The sequence below is a fragment of the Arthrobotrys flagrans genome, assembly GCF_004000055.1.
Source record: "Arthrobotrys flagrans strain CBS H-5679 chromosome Unknown unitig_9, whole genome shotgun sequence".
Classification (NCBI taxonomy): Eukaryota; Fungi; Ascomycota; class Orbiliomycetes; order Orbiliales; family Orbiliaceae; genus Arthrobotrys; species Arthrobotrys flagrans.
Window position 1 is genome coordinate 501,417 of NW_027137551.1, and position 19,835 is coordinate 521,251.

The 19,835-nt window shown below is 46.3% G+C and overlaps 6 protein-coding genes across 6 annotated transcripts; 3 read left to right on the plus strand and 3 right to left on the minus strand.

Annotated features, from left to right (window-relative positions):
- On the plus strand, positions 1-509 carry DFL_005522 (uncharacterized protein; the record flags this gene model as incomplete). The annotated part of the gene is made up of 2 exons (XM_067634794.1): positions 1-313; positions 406-509. 2 exons carry the CDS (start codon positions 1-3, stop codon positions 507-509), a joined length of 417 nt encoding a protein of 138 aa, XP_067489288.1.
- Positions 510-2,232: 1,723 nt separating this feature from the next.
- On the minus strand, positions 2,233-4,345 carry DFL_005523 (uncharacterized protein; the record flags this gene model as incomplete). The annotated part of the gene is made up of 6 exons (XM_067634795.1): positions 2,233-2,463; positions 2,529-2,820; positions 2,874-3,016; positions 3,077-3,284; positions 3,355-4,058; positions 4,169-4,345. 6 exons carry the CDS (start codon positions 4,343-4,345, stop codon positions 2,233-2,235), a joined length of 1,755 nt encoding a protein of 584 aa, XP_067489289.1.
- A 6,734-nt stretch (positions 4,346-11,079) lies between these two features.
- On the plus strand, positions 11,080-12,165 carry DFL_005524 (uncharacterized protein; the record flags this gene model as incomplete). The annotated part of the gene is made up of 1 exon (XM_067634796.1): positions 11,080-12,165. The coding sequence occupies one exon, from the start codon at positions 11,080-11,082 to the stop codon at positions 12,163-12,165; it is 1,086 nt and encodes a 361-aa protein (XP_067489290.1).
- Positions 12,166-13,952: 1,787 nt separating this feature from the next.
- DFL_005525 (uncharacterized protein) lies at positions 13,953-15,636 on the minus strand (the record flags this gene model as incomplete). Its single annotated transcript, XM_067634797.1, has 3 exons — positions 13,953-15,249; positions 15,314-15,376; positions 15,461-15,636. The coding sequence occupies 3 exons, from the start codon at positions 15,634-15,636 to the stop codon at positions 13,953-13,955; spliced, it is 1,536 nt and encodes a 511-aa protein (XP_067489291.1).
- A 1,240-nt stretch (positions 15,637-16,876) lies between these two features.
- On the plus strand, positions 16,877-18,388 carry DFL_005526 (uncharacterized protein; the record flags this gene model as incomplete). The annotated part of the gene is made up of 1 exon (XM_067634798.1): positions 16,877-18,388. One exon carries the CDS (start codon positions 16,877-16,879, stop codon positions 18,386-18,388), a length of 1,512 nt encoding a protein of 503 aa, XP_067489292.1.
- Positions 18,389-19,079: 691 nt separating this feature from the next.
- DFL_005527 (uncharacterized protein) lies at positions 19,080-19,835 on the minus strand (the record flags this gene model as incomplete). The annotated part of the gene is made up of 1 exon (XM_067634799.1): positions 19,080-19,835. The coding sequence occupies one exon, from the start codon at positions 19,833-19,835 to the stop codon at positions 19,080-19,082; it is 756 nt and encodes a 251-aa protein (XP_067489293.1).

Sequence of the window (19,835 nt, forward strand, 5' to 3'; positions counted from 1 at the left end):
ATGAACCGCGACGCTGCAGATCCGGGAGAGACGGACGGACAACTGGCAATCTGGAAACCGGACATCGACCCGTTTTGCGAAGTAAGCAAAGGCCCTGAGGCGAAATGTTGCATCGGAGACCTAGAAAGATATTTCCCTGGATCTGATAAAATCTTTGGCGAAGACGGAAAAATTGGAAGTCTTGCATCGGATGGGTGTACTTGCTTTGTTTTCCCGTCTTCGAATAATTGTACTGGAGACTGGAGTTTCATGCTGGATGGGTCAACCTACACAATACCGGAGCCTAGCCTTTATATGAATGATCCAAAAAAAAGTAAGTAGAAGATTTCCAAATTCTCGTACAAACTTTGTCTAGTTCAAATCGAGCCGAGGGCTAAATTGCGGAATATTCGTTTTATATTGTAGTGCGTAAGAGTTCGGATGTATCGACGGCCAAAAGTATTCTATGCTACTGGGATAAGGATCAAAATATAGACAGACCGAACCCCAACCTACCGCCTATTGAGTGAATGGTTCATGTCCTTCATATCAAGCCCTTGAATTAGTTAAATTGGGGCAGGACTAGACTGGAATTCAAAAAACAGTACATTACCCTGGTTGGGTATCGGAAACAGGAATTAAATGGCGGAAGCTGCGTCTTGTACACCTGTGGCAAAAATTAAATATTATTCTAGAAATTAATTTAGATATTCGTCTCTACTCCCAAAGCCTGCTCCCGGGCAATCATAGTTGACCATGTTTGTCCTGACCGGCCGTAGGATATATATTTCGACGGTTTAGAAATTTCCTCCTATTTTGGACTTAATCTAGTAGGCGGTTGCTTATTCATATAAATATATCCAAATGCAACTTAAATTAAATCTCGATAACTATTTTATAAATTTAATCCATCTGCCATCAATGGTGGTCAAATGAGCCTACATTTTGTAGTGAGTGAAAATAAGAAACATTTATGTTGCTTCACCATGCGCCGATAATCTAACTTCCTAGTCATTTTTTGAAACCTTCGTGCCGCTAAAGTTAGTATGCCAACTATGCTAACTCTTATCAAACCTGTGCAAGAAAATGGGGCTTATATCCATTGAAACCTGTGCTTTTGCTTTGCCAGATAAGCACTGTACTTTACGTGACTACGTCTGTAGCGTCTAATATGGATATTGATTCCGCCCAAGCCCCTCAATTGCTCAAGCTTCCGCTTGCAGGCTTGTAAGTCATCCTATCTGAAACTTCTGGTTGGGTCGCTTTATAACAACTGCGGCATACATTTCCCTTCGCAAACATCTCCAATGTCCCTTTTAAAAAGAGACATATCCAAAACCCATTTGATATTGACCCTCCTTCGATCAAGGAAATCTGTGAATCTAGACTCACATTTAGGGCATCTACGCTGGGCCAAGCTAGCCGAATTTCCATTCCATTTACTTCACTGCATCCCCCACGCAGAATACAGCTTGGATAAGGCCATAAAGCTTCGCACTCCAGACTACGGAAACTATTTAGCGACAAAAACTTTACCATTGCGCTAGAAAGCTAGCCCCCAAAACGTGTACATGGAATCTAGCATGTGGCACAAATTATTTCCGCTGTTACTCTCCCTCATCCTCTTAACACCCCTCCATCTCTGCCTCGCGGATGAAACCGATTCAGAATGTTTTGTCGAACTCGAAATTCGCTATCTCGATACTAAATTAGACAATATTGTCGGCGCCACGTTTAAACAAATCACGCCGCCTGAATGCAAGGGCAAGCAGTGCTGTATCGATATCGCAAAACCACCAGAAGAGAGCGCTAAGAATCTGGTTATATGGAATACTAAATCCATCCATACGGGCAACTGTAAATGCTGGTTTTATAGGAAGCGAAATTGTGCTGGGGACCCTGTGGTTAGAGCGCCCGCAAACTATGTGGAGGAGGACCTTTTGGAGAAGCTGAGAACTGAACGTAAGTATTAAGTAGATATCGATCCTAGAGCTAGTTGCAAGCATATATCGGCTGACTCACAGCTTTTGACATCTAGGTGGAGAAACTAAATATGATCGAGGGAAAATATCAAGCTTCGCCTGCTTCCCTTAGCGCCCCCATGAAAACTTACAATTCTGACGGGCTTACCAAATTTTAATTTAAATCCGAATATCCCATTGATATTTAGATTCAAGGCTTCCGGAATTGTGCCTCTAAACAAAATGTATTGATGGGTTCACTAGTATCATGAATGTATACAAAGCTCCCAGTTTATATAAGGGGCGCGGCTTGCCCATCCCCTCTCATGTCAGATCCCGCAGAATATACCCGTTTCCCCTCCTCATAATGTACTCGAATAACTTGACCTCTTCCAAATACCTCCCTGTGAAGACCTTTAAGTAACTTGATCTTTGTATGCCCCATTCCCCTAAGTTCTTCAACCGTTGATTCTGCTATCCCTTCTTCCACAAGTACCGAGTTATCAAGTGCCATACCACCGATCTATCTTGAAGTTCAGTAATTACTTGTTTCATAAAGATAAGAGAGGGGCAAGTTGAGGGACATACGCAAACTCTAGGTGCATCTAACGCGACCTGTGGATTAAACCCAAATCCAAGCATATTAAGCAAAACCTGCACATGTCCCTGTGGCTGCATAAATCCACCCATAACACCGTAGACTGTATGTAGCTCTCCATCCTTGGTTATCAAGGCCGGGATAATTGTGTGATAAGGCCGCTTACTCGGAGCGACTACATTCGGGTGATCTTCTTCTAGATTGAAGTTTGCGCCTCGGTTTTGAAGCGTGAAGCCGCATCCCTTCGGAACAACCGCTGAACCGAAACCAGCGAAGTTCGAGCTACGACTATTAATACGGTTCGACTGGCGGGGTTTGGGGTTCTGGAGGCCTACATGATAAAACTGCACCCATTTCCATCCTTATCTGTAACTGAGAAGTAGACTGTGTCTGAGCTATTCAGGGCTGGACTTCCGTGGTCGAGATCGACGGCGGCTTTCTTCGGGCTAAATAACTTTGCTCTTTCTGCCAGATACCCCTACACCAGTATCAATATCCAGTGATGCTCTATCGCTAGGTAGCATATTCCAGCTCTTACCTTGTCGAGTAATTGTGATGTTCGGATCTTCAGCATGTGTGGATCCGTTACATACCACGCAGCATCCGTGAATGCAATCCTAAGGACTTCAATGATGCAGTGTAAATATTCGGTAGAGTTATGTTTCAACACTTCAATCCGCGGAATCGTTTTCGACTTTTCTAATTGTTCAAGAATACCCAAAGCCATCAAGGCTACTATACCTTGCCTAGACTCGAAATTTTGTTAGTATGGTATCGCATCGTTATTTGTTTAGATGTGCCAATTTTATCTCCTACCCATTAGGCGGACACTCCCAAACCTCCACTCCAAACCTTTCCACAAACATTGAAATCGGTTCTACAAACTCACTCCCAATTTCGGCATGTCTTTTCAAATCATCCAATTCCAAAACACCCCCTCTCGCTTTTACAACTGTTACAATTTCCTCCGCGATCCGCCCCTCGTAGAACCCTTTCTTCCCCTCCTTGCCTACAGTTCTAAATGTTTCCGCTAAATTCTTCATAACCATTATCTCGCCCGCTGCGGGTGCATGCACTTGATCGTTATATCGATTCGGCGGAACCAACATCTCAGCTCCATTAGGCGACGCTGCCAACAATTGCTTTTCACCATACTTCCACATTGTGGCTGTGACCTCCGTCACCGGATATCCGTTCTCCGCAAGCTCGATCGCAGGGGCTAACACTCCCGCCAACGATACATTTCCACTTCCAACTTTTTCAATCGTATCAACCCAAGCTGCTGCCGCACCTGGGACGGTGACAGCATGGATCGAGGGCATGGGAAGAGAACCAGAGCTTACGCCTTCGGATTTGACCACCAATTCTCTGGTTAACGCTGCCGGGGAGCGACCGGATCCATTGAGAGCAGTGATCTTCTTGGTAGAGTTATTCCAGAAGAGCATGAAGGCGTCTCCGCCAATGCCCGTCGAAGTCGGCTCCGTGACGTTTAGAGCCGCAGCAACAGCGACTGCCGCATCCTAATGCGCACATAAAATATTAGAACCCAAATATATGCATCTAGTTTCCACAAACAATGTATCCAGTACAGATATGTAGCTTCAGATAGTTAAAAGAATGTGTCACCCACAGCAGCATTACCGCCCTTCTCCAAGATCTTAATCCCGGCCTGGGACGCTAAAGGACTCGTACATGACACAATCCCTTTCGTGGAATGAACTACACTCCTCCGTGATGCGAACTTAAATAATTCACCGGCCGTCGCAGCAGGATACACGTCGTTCTTATCAAGCCCGTTCGACGACATTGTAACGATACCACAGCGCTGTTGTCGGAACAAAAGTGTTGTCGACACTGTTCGACCCAGTTGGACTTTAAACTTAAAAGATATTGCCATCCACCGAGACCGATTCAGGTTTCGTAGGAGCATGATTGAATATATTCCTGGCGAACATGAGGCCAGATATCAAAGCCTTCAATTGGAATGTAATTGAGCTATTGTTTACCTTCCATAGTCCCCTAAGTCGGACGTATGCTAGATTCCCCGGATGTTGATAATTACGATAGCACTGTTTGGAGGCCTAAAGTTTAAAGATGTCATCACCCATGCAGGTCTGTCTGCAGAATGCCTCGGCTATTCCCGATATCGGTTATTCGCTGCACGCGAGCGCTTTTTCGGCGAACAACCATAGATTTTACAGAGCGAAACCTTCCAACCCATTGGTCCGATAAGTGACAAGTTTCGAATCTAGTCTCAGACTTCTAATTCAATATGGGGTATATCCCAGCTTCTGAGGGAAACTTATCGATATATCAATGGTAGCGACCTCTAAGATTGTTATCCTTATACAGCCCCACCTGTTAAGACCAATGCTGTAAACTACTGTATCAGGTGCCGACTTCGTCAGATTGTAAATTTATGTCTAGTTTTTCTCAAAGATTAAGCGCACCGGCAACAGAACCAGTAAGTATATATATAGACTCATGCTTAATTTGATTGATAAATATTTCATTTAAAATGGGTTTATGGCACCGCAATCTAGATCCTTTAACTCTCGAACTATAGTTAGTAATTAATATCACAAAAGAATTTTACAAATATTGGATTAGGATATTCCCCGACGGCAAATGAATACCGCCACTATTGTCATCTCAAATGGAAACAGTCCAAACAGGGCTATAGCGCTATCTCAACGATGATGCCTATTTTCGTAGCCGACGATACCGGCATGACGAGGTCAGGTCAGGTTTCTTGCGTTGTTTGTTGAATTTTGTGATACTCGGCACGTACCCGGGAAGCGACCCCAAATGTTTCGCGCAATCTCCGCACCAAAACATCGAAAAGCCTCATCGCTGAAGCCTCAGAGTCACCATCTTACCTCCCAAACACAAAAAGTACTCCCTCGAAATGAGGCCGAAAGCAAGGACTTCAGATGTCCGTAATTTTGATATCACATTCCTTCCCATAAGCTGTAACAAGTTCCGGCAGTTCACTCTTTCCTTTTTTCAAAATTTTTTTTGTTGCAGCTACTTTTCTCCACAATTTTCATGCATTGAAATTCTTGCAATCCCTGCTTCCTAGCTTCAGCGAGGCTTTTACTCCCCCAGTTTCTTTTCAGGGTTCACAAGGAGATATCGCATGGAGATGTCGAATTCAGAACCCCACAACTAAAAGAACAAATTTTGCTCACTATGCGCCGGCGAATCATCGGCGAAGCTCCTTGCTTTGTATTTCCTTCCTTCATTCGCAATATTCCGCATTATATGAGACTTGCATTAAGTTCGACATTTCCTGTGAAAATCTGTTGGAGCCGCAGGAAATGTCGAATTTTAAGACGCCAGGGAAAGTATGATCTTCGAAATTGATCAAACCAAACTGAATTGCAAACCCCCAACTGAGTTATATGACGTCTCCTTAACATTTTAAGTTGTTCGAATAGTCGGATTAAGAATAGTGCTCACGCGAGACTGAGAGCAAAAGGAACAATAGGCAAAGCTTCTTCTTGCCCCCAAACTGATCGACCACTGTGTAACGCTCTTCAAGTTAGCAACCCCTCCTTTGCAGCTACATACATGCAGATGATAGCTGATAATCTGTCTTGCATTGCGGCATTTTGAAGCTCAAGCTTCAATTTGTAAAAATGGAGCTTCAAAGTTTCATCGTTTTTAAACCCTCATGATTTATTCGCACGAGACGGGGCTCCAAGGGCAAGAAAGTAGTTAAAATTCCAAGGTACTAGATAGTACATAAGTACCTCAAAGTACCTTTCCCCCAGAAGCGGGGGCGCTGGATAATAGCATATCTTTCCAAAATAAAACGGTGTCCATTTGTAGCCGATATCGTGAAAAATTTGACCAGCTTCAAGGCGTCATGGAATCGTCATTTCGCCATCCGAATTTTGCGGGAAACTCTTCAGAAAATGGCGCTTCGTTCGCCCGAAAGCCCGTCGTCCCCAAATCGAACGAAATCATGAAAAAAGTTCCCCAAAAAACTCAGGAAAGACAGAGAGTTGTGCATATTGTAATCGCATGTAGAAGCACGACGATTTTGGAGGCCTGTTTCTAAAATATTATGACGTAGTAGTAGTAAAAGCCAGGCTGAACAAAATCCCTCGGTTGCCAAGGTACTGGGTTTCCTTCATGGCTGGATTCTGTTTGCAAAAGGAATTTCTCCGAATGTCCTGGGTACCCTGATTCAGGGCCCAACAAAGTCTTCCTTGCCTTCACATGTTTTTGCCTCGTCCGGAGAAGGACAAAGCATGAAACCCCCAAAGAATACCTGATTATCCGAAGGGCTTTTCGAGAGGAAAATGGTTTTTTTTTTTTTTGTGCAGGCTTTTCGTCGGTAGAGTCTTCCAGCCTTTCCGGAAATAGCGCACTTCTCTCTTGCCATAGGCGAGTGGAAAACTCTTTCGAGAAGAAAAAAAAGTTAATCGTTTTGGGTTGGGCGGCGGCTGTTCGATTGAACTTTTTGTCTGTCCTTCGACAAAAACACAGCCTCTTGTAACCTATTCTCGAAATAGGTGTGCTGAAAAGTGTGGTATGGCATCATCAAGTCTTGTAGACGCCGAAGGGGCTGTCAAACGCTGTGGCAAGTTCCCCAAACAGCTGAGTAAGCCATCAGGTGTAATACACAGAATAGCAAAGCACAGCCATTGCACTAGCCACTTGCATTATCTCCTCCTTGCCTTTAAACCGACACCGTTTCCAGAACCCTTCCCGATCCGTGTTTCTCTCTCGTAATAGCTTCATCTCCGAGTTCCAGGAATAGACACACAGCAATGTGTCACTTATCTCTTCACGCCCCCAAGTTGAGGGATAAATCGCATATTGACTTGCATGCCGAGAGATAAGGCTGGCATTGCTTCCCTGCTTGCTTCCTTGCAGGTTTCGAAATGTACCGACACTAGTTTGTCCGTAGACGGCGGTTCCGTGAATTTACCTATCTCTTGGGAACAACGCCCCGACGCAACCCGACTAAAAGGGCACACACATGCCTTAGTTTGGTGCAGAGATATCGATCCGGGACCCGAATGGGGAATACTGTCGTGTGGTTGCCACCTGCTATCTCATAGTGTCCATTTGACCGCAGAGGAAGATAGGAACCCACCTAATGCTGTCCGGTTCCTTTGCTCATTTCTCTTTCATTCGAAGGAGAAATTCCACGTATTCTCCTGCTGTGACTTCAAACTCTAGGAATAGAAAAACCAGCCAATAAGGTATTTCTTATTACCTAAGATATTGAAAAATTCCGTATACTGAGCGAGTAACCATGCCTTTAACTGCAAGTTGGGAAGGATCAAACGGACGAAAGGTGTTGTGTTGACGTTGTTGTTGGTGGCTGCAGGTGCTGATTGGCTGAAGACAGTTCGCGGGGAGATTTGCTTCTTTCCGAGTTGTCGACACTTCGGCGGACTTCCAAGCTGGAGACAAGCTGGTGGGCACGTATAGCGGCGGGAGAGGACTATGAATAGATTCTCAAACGGAACAAAGTAGCTTTCTTCCTATGACATTACTTGGTGTCTTGTCCGTATTTGGGTTGTAGATAGGTCCAGATGCAAGATAGGTTTGTCGCGGTAGAGTTTCTGGAGCTCGGAGTAGCATGGGGAAGCTGGATTGCGAGGTCGTAGCTGAAATTCCAGTTTGCGGGATGGTTCTCCCATTTGGGAGCGACCTTGCGTGTATAAAGATAGGTTATATCTAGTCGACGGTTCGGTCAGAGTCTCGTGACTAAAATGACCGCTTGTGGGATGCAACAGCTAGAGAATTTGGCTCTCTAGCTGTGACCATTTAGCTATGGATGACCGGAAGAAAGGCGAAACTCTCTTCACAGTTCAATCTTGTGTGTTCGGAACGGACGAGGTCTGCTGTTTATATATCGAGGTCAAGTCAAGGGAAATTCCGGAATCAGGGCTTTAGACAATTGGCAGTGGACGCGGAAAATCTCGCAAGTGGAAATATCTCTTGGGGTTACCTTCGCATACGAATGTAGGATGGGATTGATTATCATTTCTTTTTCGCTGTGTGTAAATGGTGGTGATAAGGGGGTCCTCTCTGGGGAGGTTCGAGTCAATTGTCATATCTGTTAGTACGTGATATTCGAACCTTGGCTGGCTGGTACAGAGCTAGGTCGCCGCCGGCCATAGCTAGCCAAACCTGAGCGCCCGGTTTAGAGATCGATTTGGGTTTTTAAAAAAACCACACAGATTTGAGGCATAGAAACACATGCGACCGTGGAGTTTCTTGTTTTACTGTCTTGTCGGTCAGAATGATATTTCTGAACGAGTAAAACTTGATATCTTTCCAATTCGAATTCGAGTCCCTCATGCTACTCGACTCGAGAAGATGAGCGTGGGGTCCGAACTGGACAAACACGACTAGCTAAAATCCGGCCGCGGAAGGGTACCATATCTCGCAGATATTATGCATACTTGAGACGACGACCTCGCGAGAATATTCCCGCGCTTGGATCCCGATAAGTTTTAGTGTGGAGGTACCACACCTCTATCGATGCTTCCCAACTGACGACGTCGACTCGGGTGCAAAATGCGACGACATACCCCATCGACCGGGGTTCAAAGCTAAGACGCCGATAAGGAATTTTACATCTAGCCGGCCAACTGTTGCTTTTTTTCTCTCTCTCTCTTTCTTGTTAGGTTACTGGTTTCAAAACCCCACCCAAAAGGCTACCTCCAGGCCTGGCATGAGGCTGTATTGAGAGCGCTGGAAACGGGCATCAAATGGGAGCGTGAAGTTTTGGTTGACACATAGGATTTGCATTCCTTTTGAGAGGACCGTTTCTAGGTTTAGGAATCGCCGTTAAGGGTGACGACAATGAGTAAGGTTGCTTACTATTTGGTATTTGATCATTGGAGCGCAAATAGAAGCCGATTAACGTTTCGAGGATGGCTTGGAAGAAAGTGTTACTCGATGTAATCATGTCAATATCATCGACCTTGCGACGCCTCGTTCTGGAACTTAGGTCTGGTTCTTTTTTCGGACACCTGGAAATAGCCTGTAATTGAATTAGTGGCGGGGCACTGATAAGGAAATATGCAGCAGCACGAGTCGACTGACACCACCAGAATTGAAATCGATGGGATTTCATAGGCCATTTCACTTTTTGAACCGGATAGGTACCTGTTGATGCGGAAATTTGGAGGCGAGGCTCGTGGACCCGCCGCGGTTAGGTTAGGTGTGGTTTCGAGACGTGAAAACCACGATGTGATCCCCACGAGAGAGGCGATATATCGCTCATTCTCAACGCCATGACTTCGGCATTGTGAGAGACTTGCTCGAAGCAGAAGATTCGGCGATGCAACTTGGAAGAAAAACAGGCGAAAAAAAAAAGGAATCTCATCGCATGTTCGTCGATAGTTATGATGAATTTTCTCGGGAACCAGCCTCGGGAACCAAAGCTGCACAGACAGGTACCTACGGCATGCGAGAACTTGCTTGAACAGTACTGCGCAGCTTGATCCCGGAGATACGCACCCTGCAAACGAGGGCAAATTTTTCACAGATATCACTTGGGATGAGGGGTAGAACGAATGCGCTGACGGTCCATGATAGCAGAAGGAAAGGTACCGAAAAGCTACCCCCACCATGCAGGACAAGAAACTGGAGCAGCCCCGCGTCTAGATATCAAGATGTATTGACGGTACTTACTGTTCTCCGAAAGATGGAGGAGGTAAGCTAGAGCTTAGCTATGGCAACTAGCATCCGATCCTGAAGAAGGGATTGCGTAGGAGGGTGAAACGAGACCCTGATAGGACTTTCTCGTAGTCCTAGTAGTCCCTCGCATGATATAGTGCAGCCTCTAAGCAGTTACTCCGTACTGCAACAGGAAGAATCTTCGGTTGGGTAGCCCAACACATGCAGACGATGGGTGACCCTGGTCATTGTGGCCGAAGTAGGAGATGTTTCTCCATTCGACGGTGACTTTGGCTTCGTCTTCCCAAACTTCCTATCCCAATTGCAATTCCATTGTGATGTTGACGGGCATAAACTGACGATAGATAGAACCTGGTGAAGCGTTCCACAGGGCACTCCGAAAACTTTTGGCTTTTAGCAGAGCAGTTGACTTTATTTAGAATTGTCTTGAGTCTTTTGAATCGGGTCCCGTTACATGGCCACCAATTGATTATTCCTGATTCCACGAGGAACCCCACTAGAACAAATATGTAGTTAGTATCAATAATCCCGGCGAGTTTTAGTCGCAGTAAAAGTGACATGCCTTTGCTTCTTCTCTGCTGCGAGTATTTTGCCGTTGGTGCTGTGCTTCGGTCACTGCATGTACCTTTTTGGAAGTTGCTTTTTCCACAACCAAAAGAACGTTCTTCACAAGCAGAGTTTATAAAAGCGAGATCTTCCCTCTCAATCACAACCTTCTCTTCCTCCATTCCATCACAACTTCACATCATCAGCTTCAATTTCTCTCAAGTATCCTACTCGTCTTCGCTTTCGAGCTCTCCTCCTCTATTGCTTGTTTCGTATCCCTTTTTTCGTTCGTAGCAACCTTCACATCACATCACATTCACCATGGCTGAATCGTCGACAGTCATCTCCAACACCAATGCCCTGAACAAGTACACCTCCCTTGACCAGAAGGGTACTATCATGGCCGAGTACATCTGGATCGATGCTCTTAGTAATATCCGTGGAAAGACCAAGACCCTCTTCAAGGAGCCATCTGGCCCTGAGGACCTTCCAGAATGGAACTTCGACGGCTCGTCCACCGGACAGGCCCCAGGCGACAACTCGGACGTTTACCTCAGACCCGTCGCTATCTTCCCAGACCCAATCCGCAAGTCTCCAAATATCCTCGTCATCTGCGAGACCTGGAACCCAGACGGCACCCCAAATAAGTACAACTACCGTCACGAGTGCAACAGAATCATGGAGGCCAACAAGGATCAGAAGCCATGGTTCGGTCTCGAGCAAGAATACACTCTCTTCGACACCAATGGTTGGCCATATGGCTGGCCAAAAGGTGGTTTCCCAGGTCCACAGGGTCCATACTACTGTGCCGTCGGTACTGGCAATGTCTACTGTCGTGATATTGTCGAGGCTCACTACAAGGCCTGCCTTTACGCCGGTATCAAAATATCTGGTATCAACGCTGAGGTCCTTCCATCCCAGTGGGAGTTCCAAGTTGGTCCCTGCGAGGGTATCGAGATGGGTGACCACCTCTGGGCTGCCCGTTACCTCCTCCACCGTGTCGCTGAAGATTTCGGTGTCAAGATCTCCTTCCACCCCAAGCCAATCCCAGGTGATTGGAACGGTTCTGGTCTCCACACCAACGTTTCCACTCAGTTGATGCGTGAGGAGGGTGGTATGGCGCACATCGAAGCCGCTCTTGAAAAGCTCTCCAAGCGTCACAAGGAGCACATCGCCGTCTACGGTTCCGACAACGACCTTCGTCTCACCGGCAAGCATGAGACCGGCTCCATCGACTCTTTCACATACGGTGTTGCCAACCGCGGTGCTTCGATCCGTATCCCACGTGAGTGCGCCCACAAGGGTTACGGATACTTCGAAGATCGTCGTCCATCCTCCAACGGCGACCCATACCAGATCACTGGTATCATGATCGAGACCATCTGCGGTGGTGCTGCATCTGAGTAAAGCATCAAAGCTTCTGTCCTCCCTCTTGTTCACTTCGACACATTCTTAGAGATGCGCCGACCAACACCTCTTTTCTTTACAGCTTTTTAATAGATATGAAACCTTTGCGATGTTGAGAGTTTTTCCTTATGTCTTTATGGCCTGTCGTTTTTCCTGTTGGGTTCACTGGGTGAAAAATAAATTCTTACTACTACCGTTTGTGTGAAATGATAATTCCTTGTTCCATTTCCCGTGTTCAGCTTCTCCTTTCTTGCCTTTTCCTTTGTTATAGACTACAACCTATACCCCGTCTTGTACCCTCCGTCCCTGAGCCTACAAACCTCGACGACCCTGTCCTTTGATGATGACAAAACCCATCAAGGATCATATCTACCCTATGCGTAGATATTAGAATAGATAACTCTTATCATGAACTAAATCTATTCTTTTACCAAACAAACAAACAAATAATACTACCATTCTTTTATCGTAGAGCTCATCATACGTGACATAAGATATCGCTGCTCGTATACTAGCGATTCGGTGACGTGAAGTTGGGACCCTTTTCCCGTTTCAACACAGAATTGTGTAACATGCTTACGTAGTAGAAATTCATTGATTGGTGGTAGACGTCTACGTGCATTTGGCTATATACAGGAACCCGTTCCGTTTAAGCAGTAGCGGCAGTAGCAACCATGTGAAATGAGCATTTGCATTTGGTGTCACCAACGCTGAGTATACTACAGAGTCGTCTCAAAATGTATCAGAACCCGAGAGAATGGGTGTATTAGCTGATGACTTTGGCTTCTCAAAAAAATATTTTCACTTTCCCTTTAATCTTTGAATTTGAGAATTAACGACTTCTGCCTTGAAAAAAATCAGATTGTAGAATAGCCTCTAGCTTGAGGACATCTGGCAACTAAAACTGTTGGATTAAAGATTGAGCTAGTTTTCTCTCTCTCTCTCTCACCTAGTTGCTGCGGGGTAGGCTCGATGAGATGTTCTTGTGGCCTACCCCTCATTCTCCCCAAGGCCGGCCGGCGGCTCCATCGAAGTAGCTTGCTTGATGCATGTACATGTACTTCAATGTATCTCATGCATCCTTATCATTTCAAAGGCCGCAGGGCATTGCATTTGGACGGGGATAGCGAGCAGGTTGATGCCATCCCAGTTATCAACTGCAAAGTCTCCCCATGTGCTTCTTGGCTGCAAGATTATAACCAGGGCATTTATGCTAGCAGTAATTTGTGTCTTTCCAAAGCTTAGGACCTCGGGAAAGAAAGCAGGAGATTGTTGCATCTCTAGAAAATCGAATCTGCGGTATTACAATTCCCAATACAGCAAATGCGGCAGCTCCAATATTTTTTTCGTCCCATCTACATATCTATTAGCTAATACCCGCACATCTGCAGGCTGTCAAATTCTCCGTATCCTGGTGTTGAGAAGGAAACGGCGGGAAGACAGCTTGCATGGTGGCCGTATGGTTATGAGGGCAGAACGGGAAAGGAAAGAGCGGGGTTCGTTGTAGGAATTCGAAACCCACCTGCACCTTTGGGCTGCTCGTTTAGCATCGGGCTTTGCAGGCTGACTTTCGGCTGAATTCCGGATGGACTGCCAAGTCTTGTTGCATTTTGTCTAAAACAACGCGGATCTTCAGTATCAGTCTCAACTCTACTAGCCTTGAGTATTTTGATTTTGTAGCGATTTTATTCGATTATATACAGGCGTGACATGAACAATATTACTCTTCTTTAACATTAATTCCTACTCTCTTCTCCCGGGGAGCATTCACCTCCCTCCATGTTATACTAGAATTGGTATTTTCCCATCTTCTTAGGTGGAACTCTCATCTGGAACATTTGATCTATCTCCGCAAATGTCCGTCCCTTCAACTCCGGTATATACCAAAAGCTACAGGCAGTTGCCATAGTCGCTAATCCTCCAAACACAAACCCGACCTTTCCTCTCAGGTTCCCCTCGTCAGGATTAATCATATATGGAATCGCAAAGTTCATAATCAATCCCAAAATACTTTGCGTAGCTGTCGCCAGGGCCGCTGTCGAGGCTCTCATTGCTGGAGATGAAACCTCACCTAGTAAAACATAGGAGATTGCACCGATCGTGAGGAAATAAACGAATGCGTAGATGACGGTGCATGAAGCTTGGACCCATTTCGCGCCAGAAGTGGGGACGACGTCCATTATTCCGATGAGGAGCAGGAGGGTAGTGAGTGCAACCATGCCGTAGTTGAAGATTCGACGACGACCGAAAGAGTTCAACATAAACCAACTGATCAAGTTGCCAGTGAAACCACAGGCGGTGACGCCGACACCAAGATCGAAAGAGCGAGAGATATCGAGACCGGCAAGTTGGAAGAAGTAGGTCGAATACCCGAGAACGAAGATGATACCCGTGAAGTGTTGGCATGCGAAACCGAATAACGAAATTCCAGTCCGTATAAGATTGGTACCGCGAAAACAGTCGAGCATCGAGGGTGTTTCTGCGGTTTTTTCTTCAGCGATAAGCGCTTGTAAGGCAGCTACTTTAGCGGCGGCGTTGATGTTTCCGCCCCAAAGTTTTTCAAATGCGGTAGTGGCTTCTGGGATGCGGCCTTTTCGGACAAGAAACCAAGGTGTTTCCGGGGTGAAAGGGTAAAAGACGAGAAGGAAAGCGATGAATGCAAATTGGATGGCAAATGGTGCACGGTAGGCCCAGTGGTCGGTTCGGTCGCCGAACCCTTTGATTACGCCGTTTGAAACGAGCTGGCCGAGGGCAATACCCAAGTTGATACCGGCGGTAGAAAGTCCACGAAGAACAACCGGGGTAATTTCGCTGGTAGCCATGGGGCCAATTGTTAGAAAGCTGGCAAGACCGAAACCCAGGACAAGTTTAGCCATGAGGAAAGCGACGTTATTCGTGGCAAAGATTTCGCCAAAGACTCCACCCGTGGCAAAGGCGAGTCCGAGAAGGAGACCAATTTTACGTCCGAACCGATCAGATATGTGCGAGCAGATGAAAGCGCCAAAGAAGCCACCGACTGCAGTTATGCAATTGAAGGCTGTCTGCCATTTTGCTGGGAGAATAGCCTCGCCGTTTTCAACATATCTGTGGCTTTATGTTAGTTATTTAGGATTTGAACAGGCCGGCGCCATCCTGGGTAGGAGCATACCCAAAGTCTCGTCTGAAAGACGGAACACCGATCATGGCGCCGTTGATTTGTGCGTCGAAGCCCCTGAATTAATTATGAATAGCATTTTGTTAGAACATGAACAACCTCCCATAAAGCTTAGGTTAAGAAGATAGCAAAGCAACTCACCATCCGAACGCGGATATGCCCCAATACAACGAGTGGAATATCAATGAAGGATGGTTTTTCCAGATATACCCAAGCGTGATTGAGTGCTCTGTTTCATTGTCTGCATCAAGTACCGTCTGGTGTTTTATCGAAATGTGCTCCTCGTCAACCTCGACGGTGGGTTTGATATCCGACATTATGTGAAATGGCTACCCGAAATGTGTAAATGTGCGTTTAGGGATGTGGTATATTTTTTGAAGCCCCTTGATCAGCTCTACTGCGCTGGCCCCTGTCGCCGATGCCGAATCCGTTGAGATTGGAGGAAATCCGGGCCAATTTATGTTTTGAACCATCACGAGAATATGTTACAGTCTGGATGTCAAAACGTAAGACGTATTCTCCACGGACCTCTCCATCCCTAGTTTTTCTTCCTCGTGCGCGTGCTTTTCTTCACGAGAGCAGGAAGAATCCCGAAAACCTGGGGAAGCGAACAAAAACTTTCTCCACACCGGCTCCGCGAAGCTCAAGAACGGTCGACCATGGGTTTGGAACCGTGCATTAACACCGACACTCCGCGAAGTCTCAATTTAACCAAGCGAGAAGTTGTCCCCATGGTTCAGCTGTGGGGGAAGCTTAGGCACACTTTTGCCTTCCACCCGAGTTTTAGTGCAGTTCCAAATGGACCAAGCTGAACTAGCGCTTGGAACTTCGGCGGGAGGCTTCGGCAAAGCTTTCCTGGAGCTTGGGGTGTGGGGAAACCTAGAGCATTTAAAGACACCATGCATACCCCATTGGACTCATTGGACTCCCAAATCCGAGATTCCGCGGTTCGCGATATCTCATTTCTAACTTCTTGCGCGCGATCGCCTGATGCTCGACAGATTTCAAGGAATCTAAGCAGGCCTCCCATGAAAAATATCCAACAGCCCCAACACCATATCGCCGGGACACAACTAAATGTCAGACCAAGACCACCCCATAGCTACAGGATCTCGAAAACGACCCGCCCCACGTGGAACCGCTGCATATCCTCGCAAACGAGCAATCAAAGCTTGTCAAGTCTGCCGAGCGCGGAGAACAAAATGTGATAACCTTAAACCATCTTGTTCATTTTGCCTAAAAGTGGGAGCGAAATGCATCCAATCACCAACAGATCTATCAAGCTTCGACCCAGCAAGTCTTCGGATCCTGGAAAGACTAGATGATCTGGAGCAGCTACTCAGAGGAAAGCCTGTCGTTTCTCCGAATACTGAATCCCGAGAATCGGGAAATAGACAAAATGCCTACTCTCCAATTAGCCGGACGGCTAATGAAAGCATTAATTCCATCTCGGAAGCTGAGAGCGATGGCGTGTCAAGCAGGCTTATACCTGGGTTAGTTGAAGAAGTTCTCGCATGGCCAGAGTTTACATCTCAATTGGAGACCCCGCCTTCAATGATGTACTTCTTCCAAACTCGTCAGTCAGATACTTCAACCGACGGATTCTCGCCCTCACATGTCTCCGAGCTAGAGCCTCAAAGCGCAAAGGTTCTCCTCGATAGATTCTTCACCCACACTCACGTGAAGAACCCAGTCTTGGACGAGGTACACACGCGGCAACTAGTTTCCCGCCTTGCACTCTACGGTATCGACTGGTCCCCACAATCATGCCTAGCATTGTTAGTTTGCGCATTAGGATCCTTAGCCGCCCCAATAGCTGGCAACGAGGACATAGGATACGGCGTTACAACTAATTCACACCAATACCGAACTGCCCAGTCATTCTTTCAAGCGGCGCAAAAACGACTAGGCATCTGCTTAACCAATGGCGACATAATCTCAACGCAATGCTTGTTCCTCTCTGGCGTGTACATGATTACCGTCTTCCGTCCCATAGAAGCATGGCGACTCTTCTTACAGGCCCTATCGAATTGCCAAAACCTCGACTTTCTAACAAGAGAAGATTCTAATCGAATTGTTAATGTACCGTATAACACAGCAAGTCCTTCAACCCCGCACACAACCCTTACAACGACTTCGACAGATAGCCAAACACGCTACGGCAATCAAACACTCGAACAGGCAATATACTGGTCCGCCTGGAAATCAGAAATCGAAATGCGCTCCGAACTCCAGCCCCAAGATTTTAAACTTCCAAGCACTCAAAAGCTAACATGCCCGCCATTCCTCCCTTCCCCACCGAATATTAGTGATCAAGATCCTAGCATAGACGGACTTACACAATCTGAGCAACGGGGTTGGTTCTTCTATTTATCCGAGATCTCACTAAGAAGATTGGTATCGAGGATTAAACGAGAGATACTAGCATTCGAGAGCCTGAGCAAAGAGGGCGTGGATACTCTGTCCGTGCTTTCCAGATCAATTGAAGAATATGAATTACAAGCTAAAGCCTGGTACGATGCGCTACCCGAGGCCGTAAGGTTTGATGATTCACCAATAACAGACGATATTTGCAAGTTCGTATTACGGGGGCATTACAACAATCTGTTTGAAATGATTTACTGGCCATTTGTGGATGCTGCGATACATTGTGGGTCTCAAGGGAAAGTTACTGATCCTAAGGACGAAGCGACAGAAGAGGAAAGGCGGTTTCCAGACCTTGCGCTTAAGGGTTTGGAAAAGCATGTAGAAAGGATTAGGAATGATCAGTGTGGATATCGCCATCGACACCATGGGACATTACCAATGATGCGAAGCAATACGAGAAGTGCATTGGTACTCATGGCGGCTTCTTTCATATTGGAAGAAAAGGACGAAGGTGTTACAAAGTGTAATCTTGATTGGAGGTTTTCTGGGTTGAGGATGCCGGATGGCTGGCAGGAGGCAGTTTATGAAGTCGTGGAGATGAACAGATATTGGCGGGATGAGGCAGCTGATGCAAGGTGGAGATTTGATATTTTGGAGCGAGCTTTTCAGAGGGCACAGAGTATTAATACTGGGGAAGTGTAAGTTGGCAATGAAGAAATCCGTTCAGTGTCTGAATGCTATCGATTTTGCAATAGGTGAGGTCTCGGAGAATCTCTGGCGAGCAAGACTAATATAATTTTCTCAACGTTAGTATTCCCTGTACATTCGACCATTCCGTTCCACCTTGCTAGTCATACTTTTGTAATTATAATTAATACGAGAAGTTGAATACATGGAAAATCTTTTTTCTCGCGCGACCTTAAGCTAACTACATTGAAACCCCGGTTAACGCTGTAACGCGGGGTCGTGTTCGGTTTCCTCCCATTCTGATTGTCTATTCTTCTTCCCCAACATTCTGGCCTTCGTTGTTTTCAGAGAACGTGATCCCAGGCAGAAATCCTCCATCGTCCCGCTTGCGAGTCCCAGACGACCCTCTCCACCCAGGGCGCTCATATCCACGCCTACTTCGCCCGGTAGTACTGGCCGAAGCCGTGTAAGCGCCTATGCCGTCAGTATAGCTCCAATATGGCCTTTCAGGCTCCCGTGACTCTGGGCCTTCAAGATAATAAGGTTCTTTCGTTCCGGGATCGCGCCACCGTTGGAGGTCCTGTGGCCGCGTGCGTATACCAGGCGTTTTAAGTTTACGAAGCTTGTTGGTTAATTCGTTTTGAGTAGCCCAATCCACGCACCCGCAAACTAGTAGATTCGAGAGACACTCTCTTAGTATGGTGAATTAATAGTACGATGTTAAATATGCAGATGAAGCCTTTGAGAATATATATTTACCGTATGTTATATTGCATTCGTCTGCTTGGGTCTGGGGACACTCATCGTCTCCAGTACTAACTAACAATCCCGTGGGGCCGCCTGTCTCATCCCGCTCACAATCGCAATTCTTACAGCGAGCAACACTTTCTGCTATAGCGTTTAGAAGTTGACGGCGTGGTTCGACTCTTCCGGGGCCCGACACGAAAACCTCTTCAAGCATTTCCAATTCAAGTATCCAATTTCTATAGTCGAGTTCATCTATGACAGGGTGACCATGATGCAACCAGTTATCCCGCGCCTCGTAATCTTCTTCTCTTATTTCTATTATGTTCCCGGGGCTGTTACAGATTATGATCGTCGTGACGATAAGGTAATCCCCAAGAGTGGCCCGTTTGTCGGAAATATCTTTGCCATTAAGATCAGAATTCTCGGAAGCTGGAGTATGGGATATGTCTTGGAATGAAAGACCTGTAGCTTCAGGCCTAGGGAATTCTCTGCTCGTAATAGCACTCTTGTCTTCAATTATTGGTATCAAAGTCGTTAACACCGGTGATTTACTATAAGTTGTTCCAGTTGCCAGATATTTTGTTCCTGCAACCTGAGTCTCCGTCTCTTCTAGCGGGCATTTGGCGTCAGCCTTCGATGGGCACGAAAGTAAGATAGAAATGACCTCTGAACTTGCGATCAATGGGGCCGGGGTGCTCCCTGTCCTTTGAGCCAT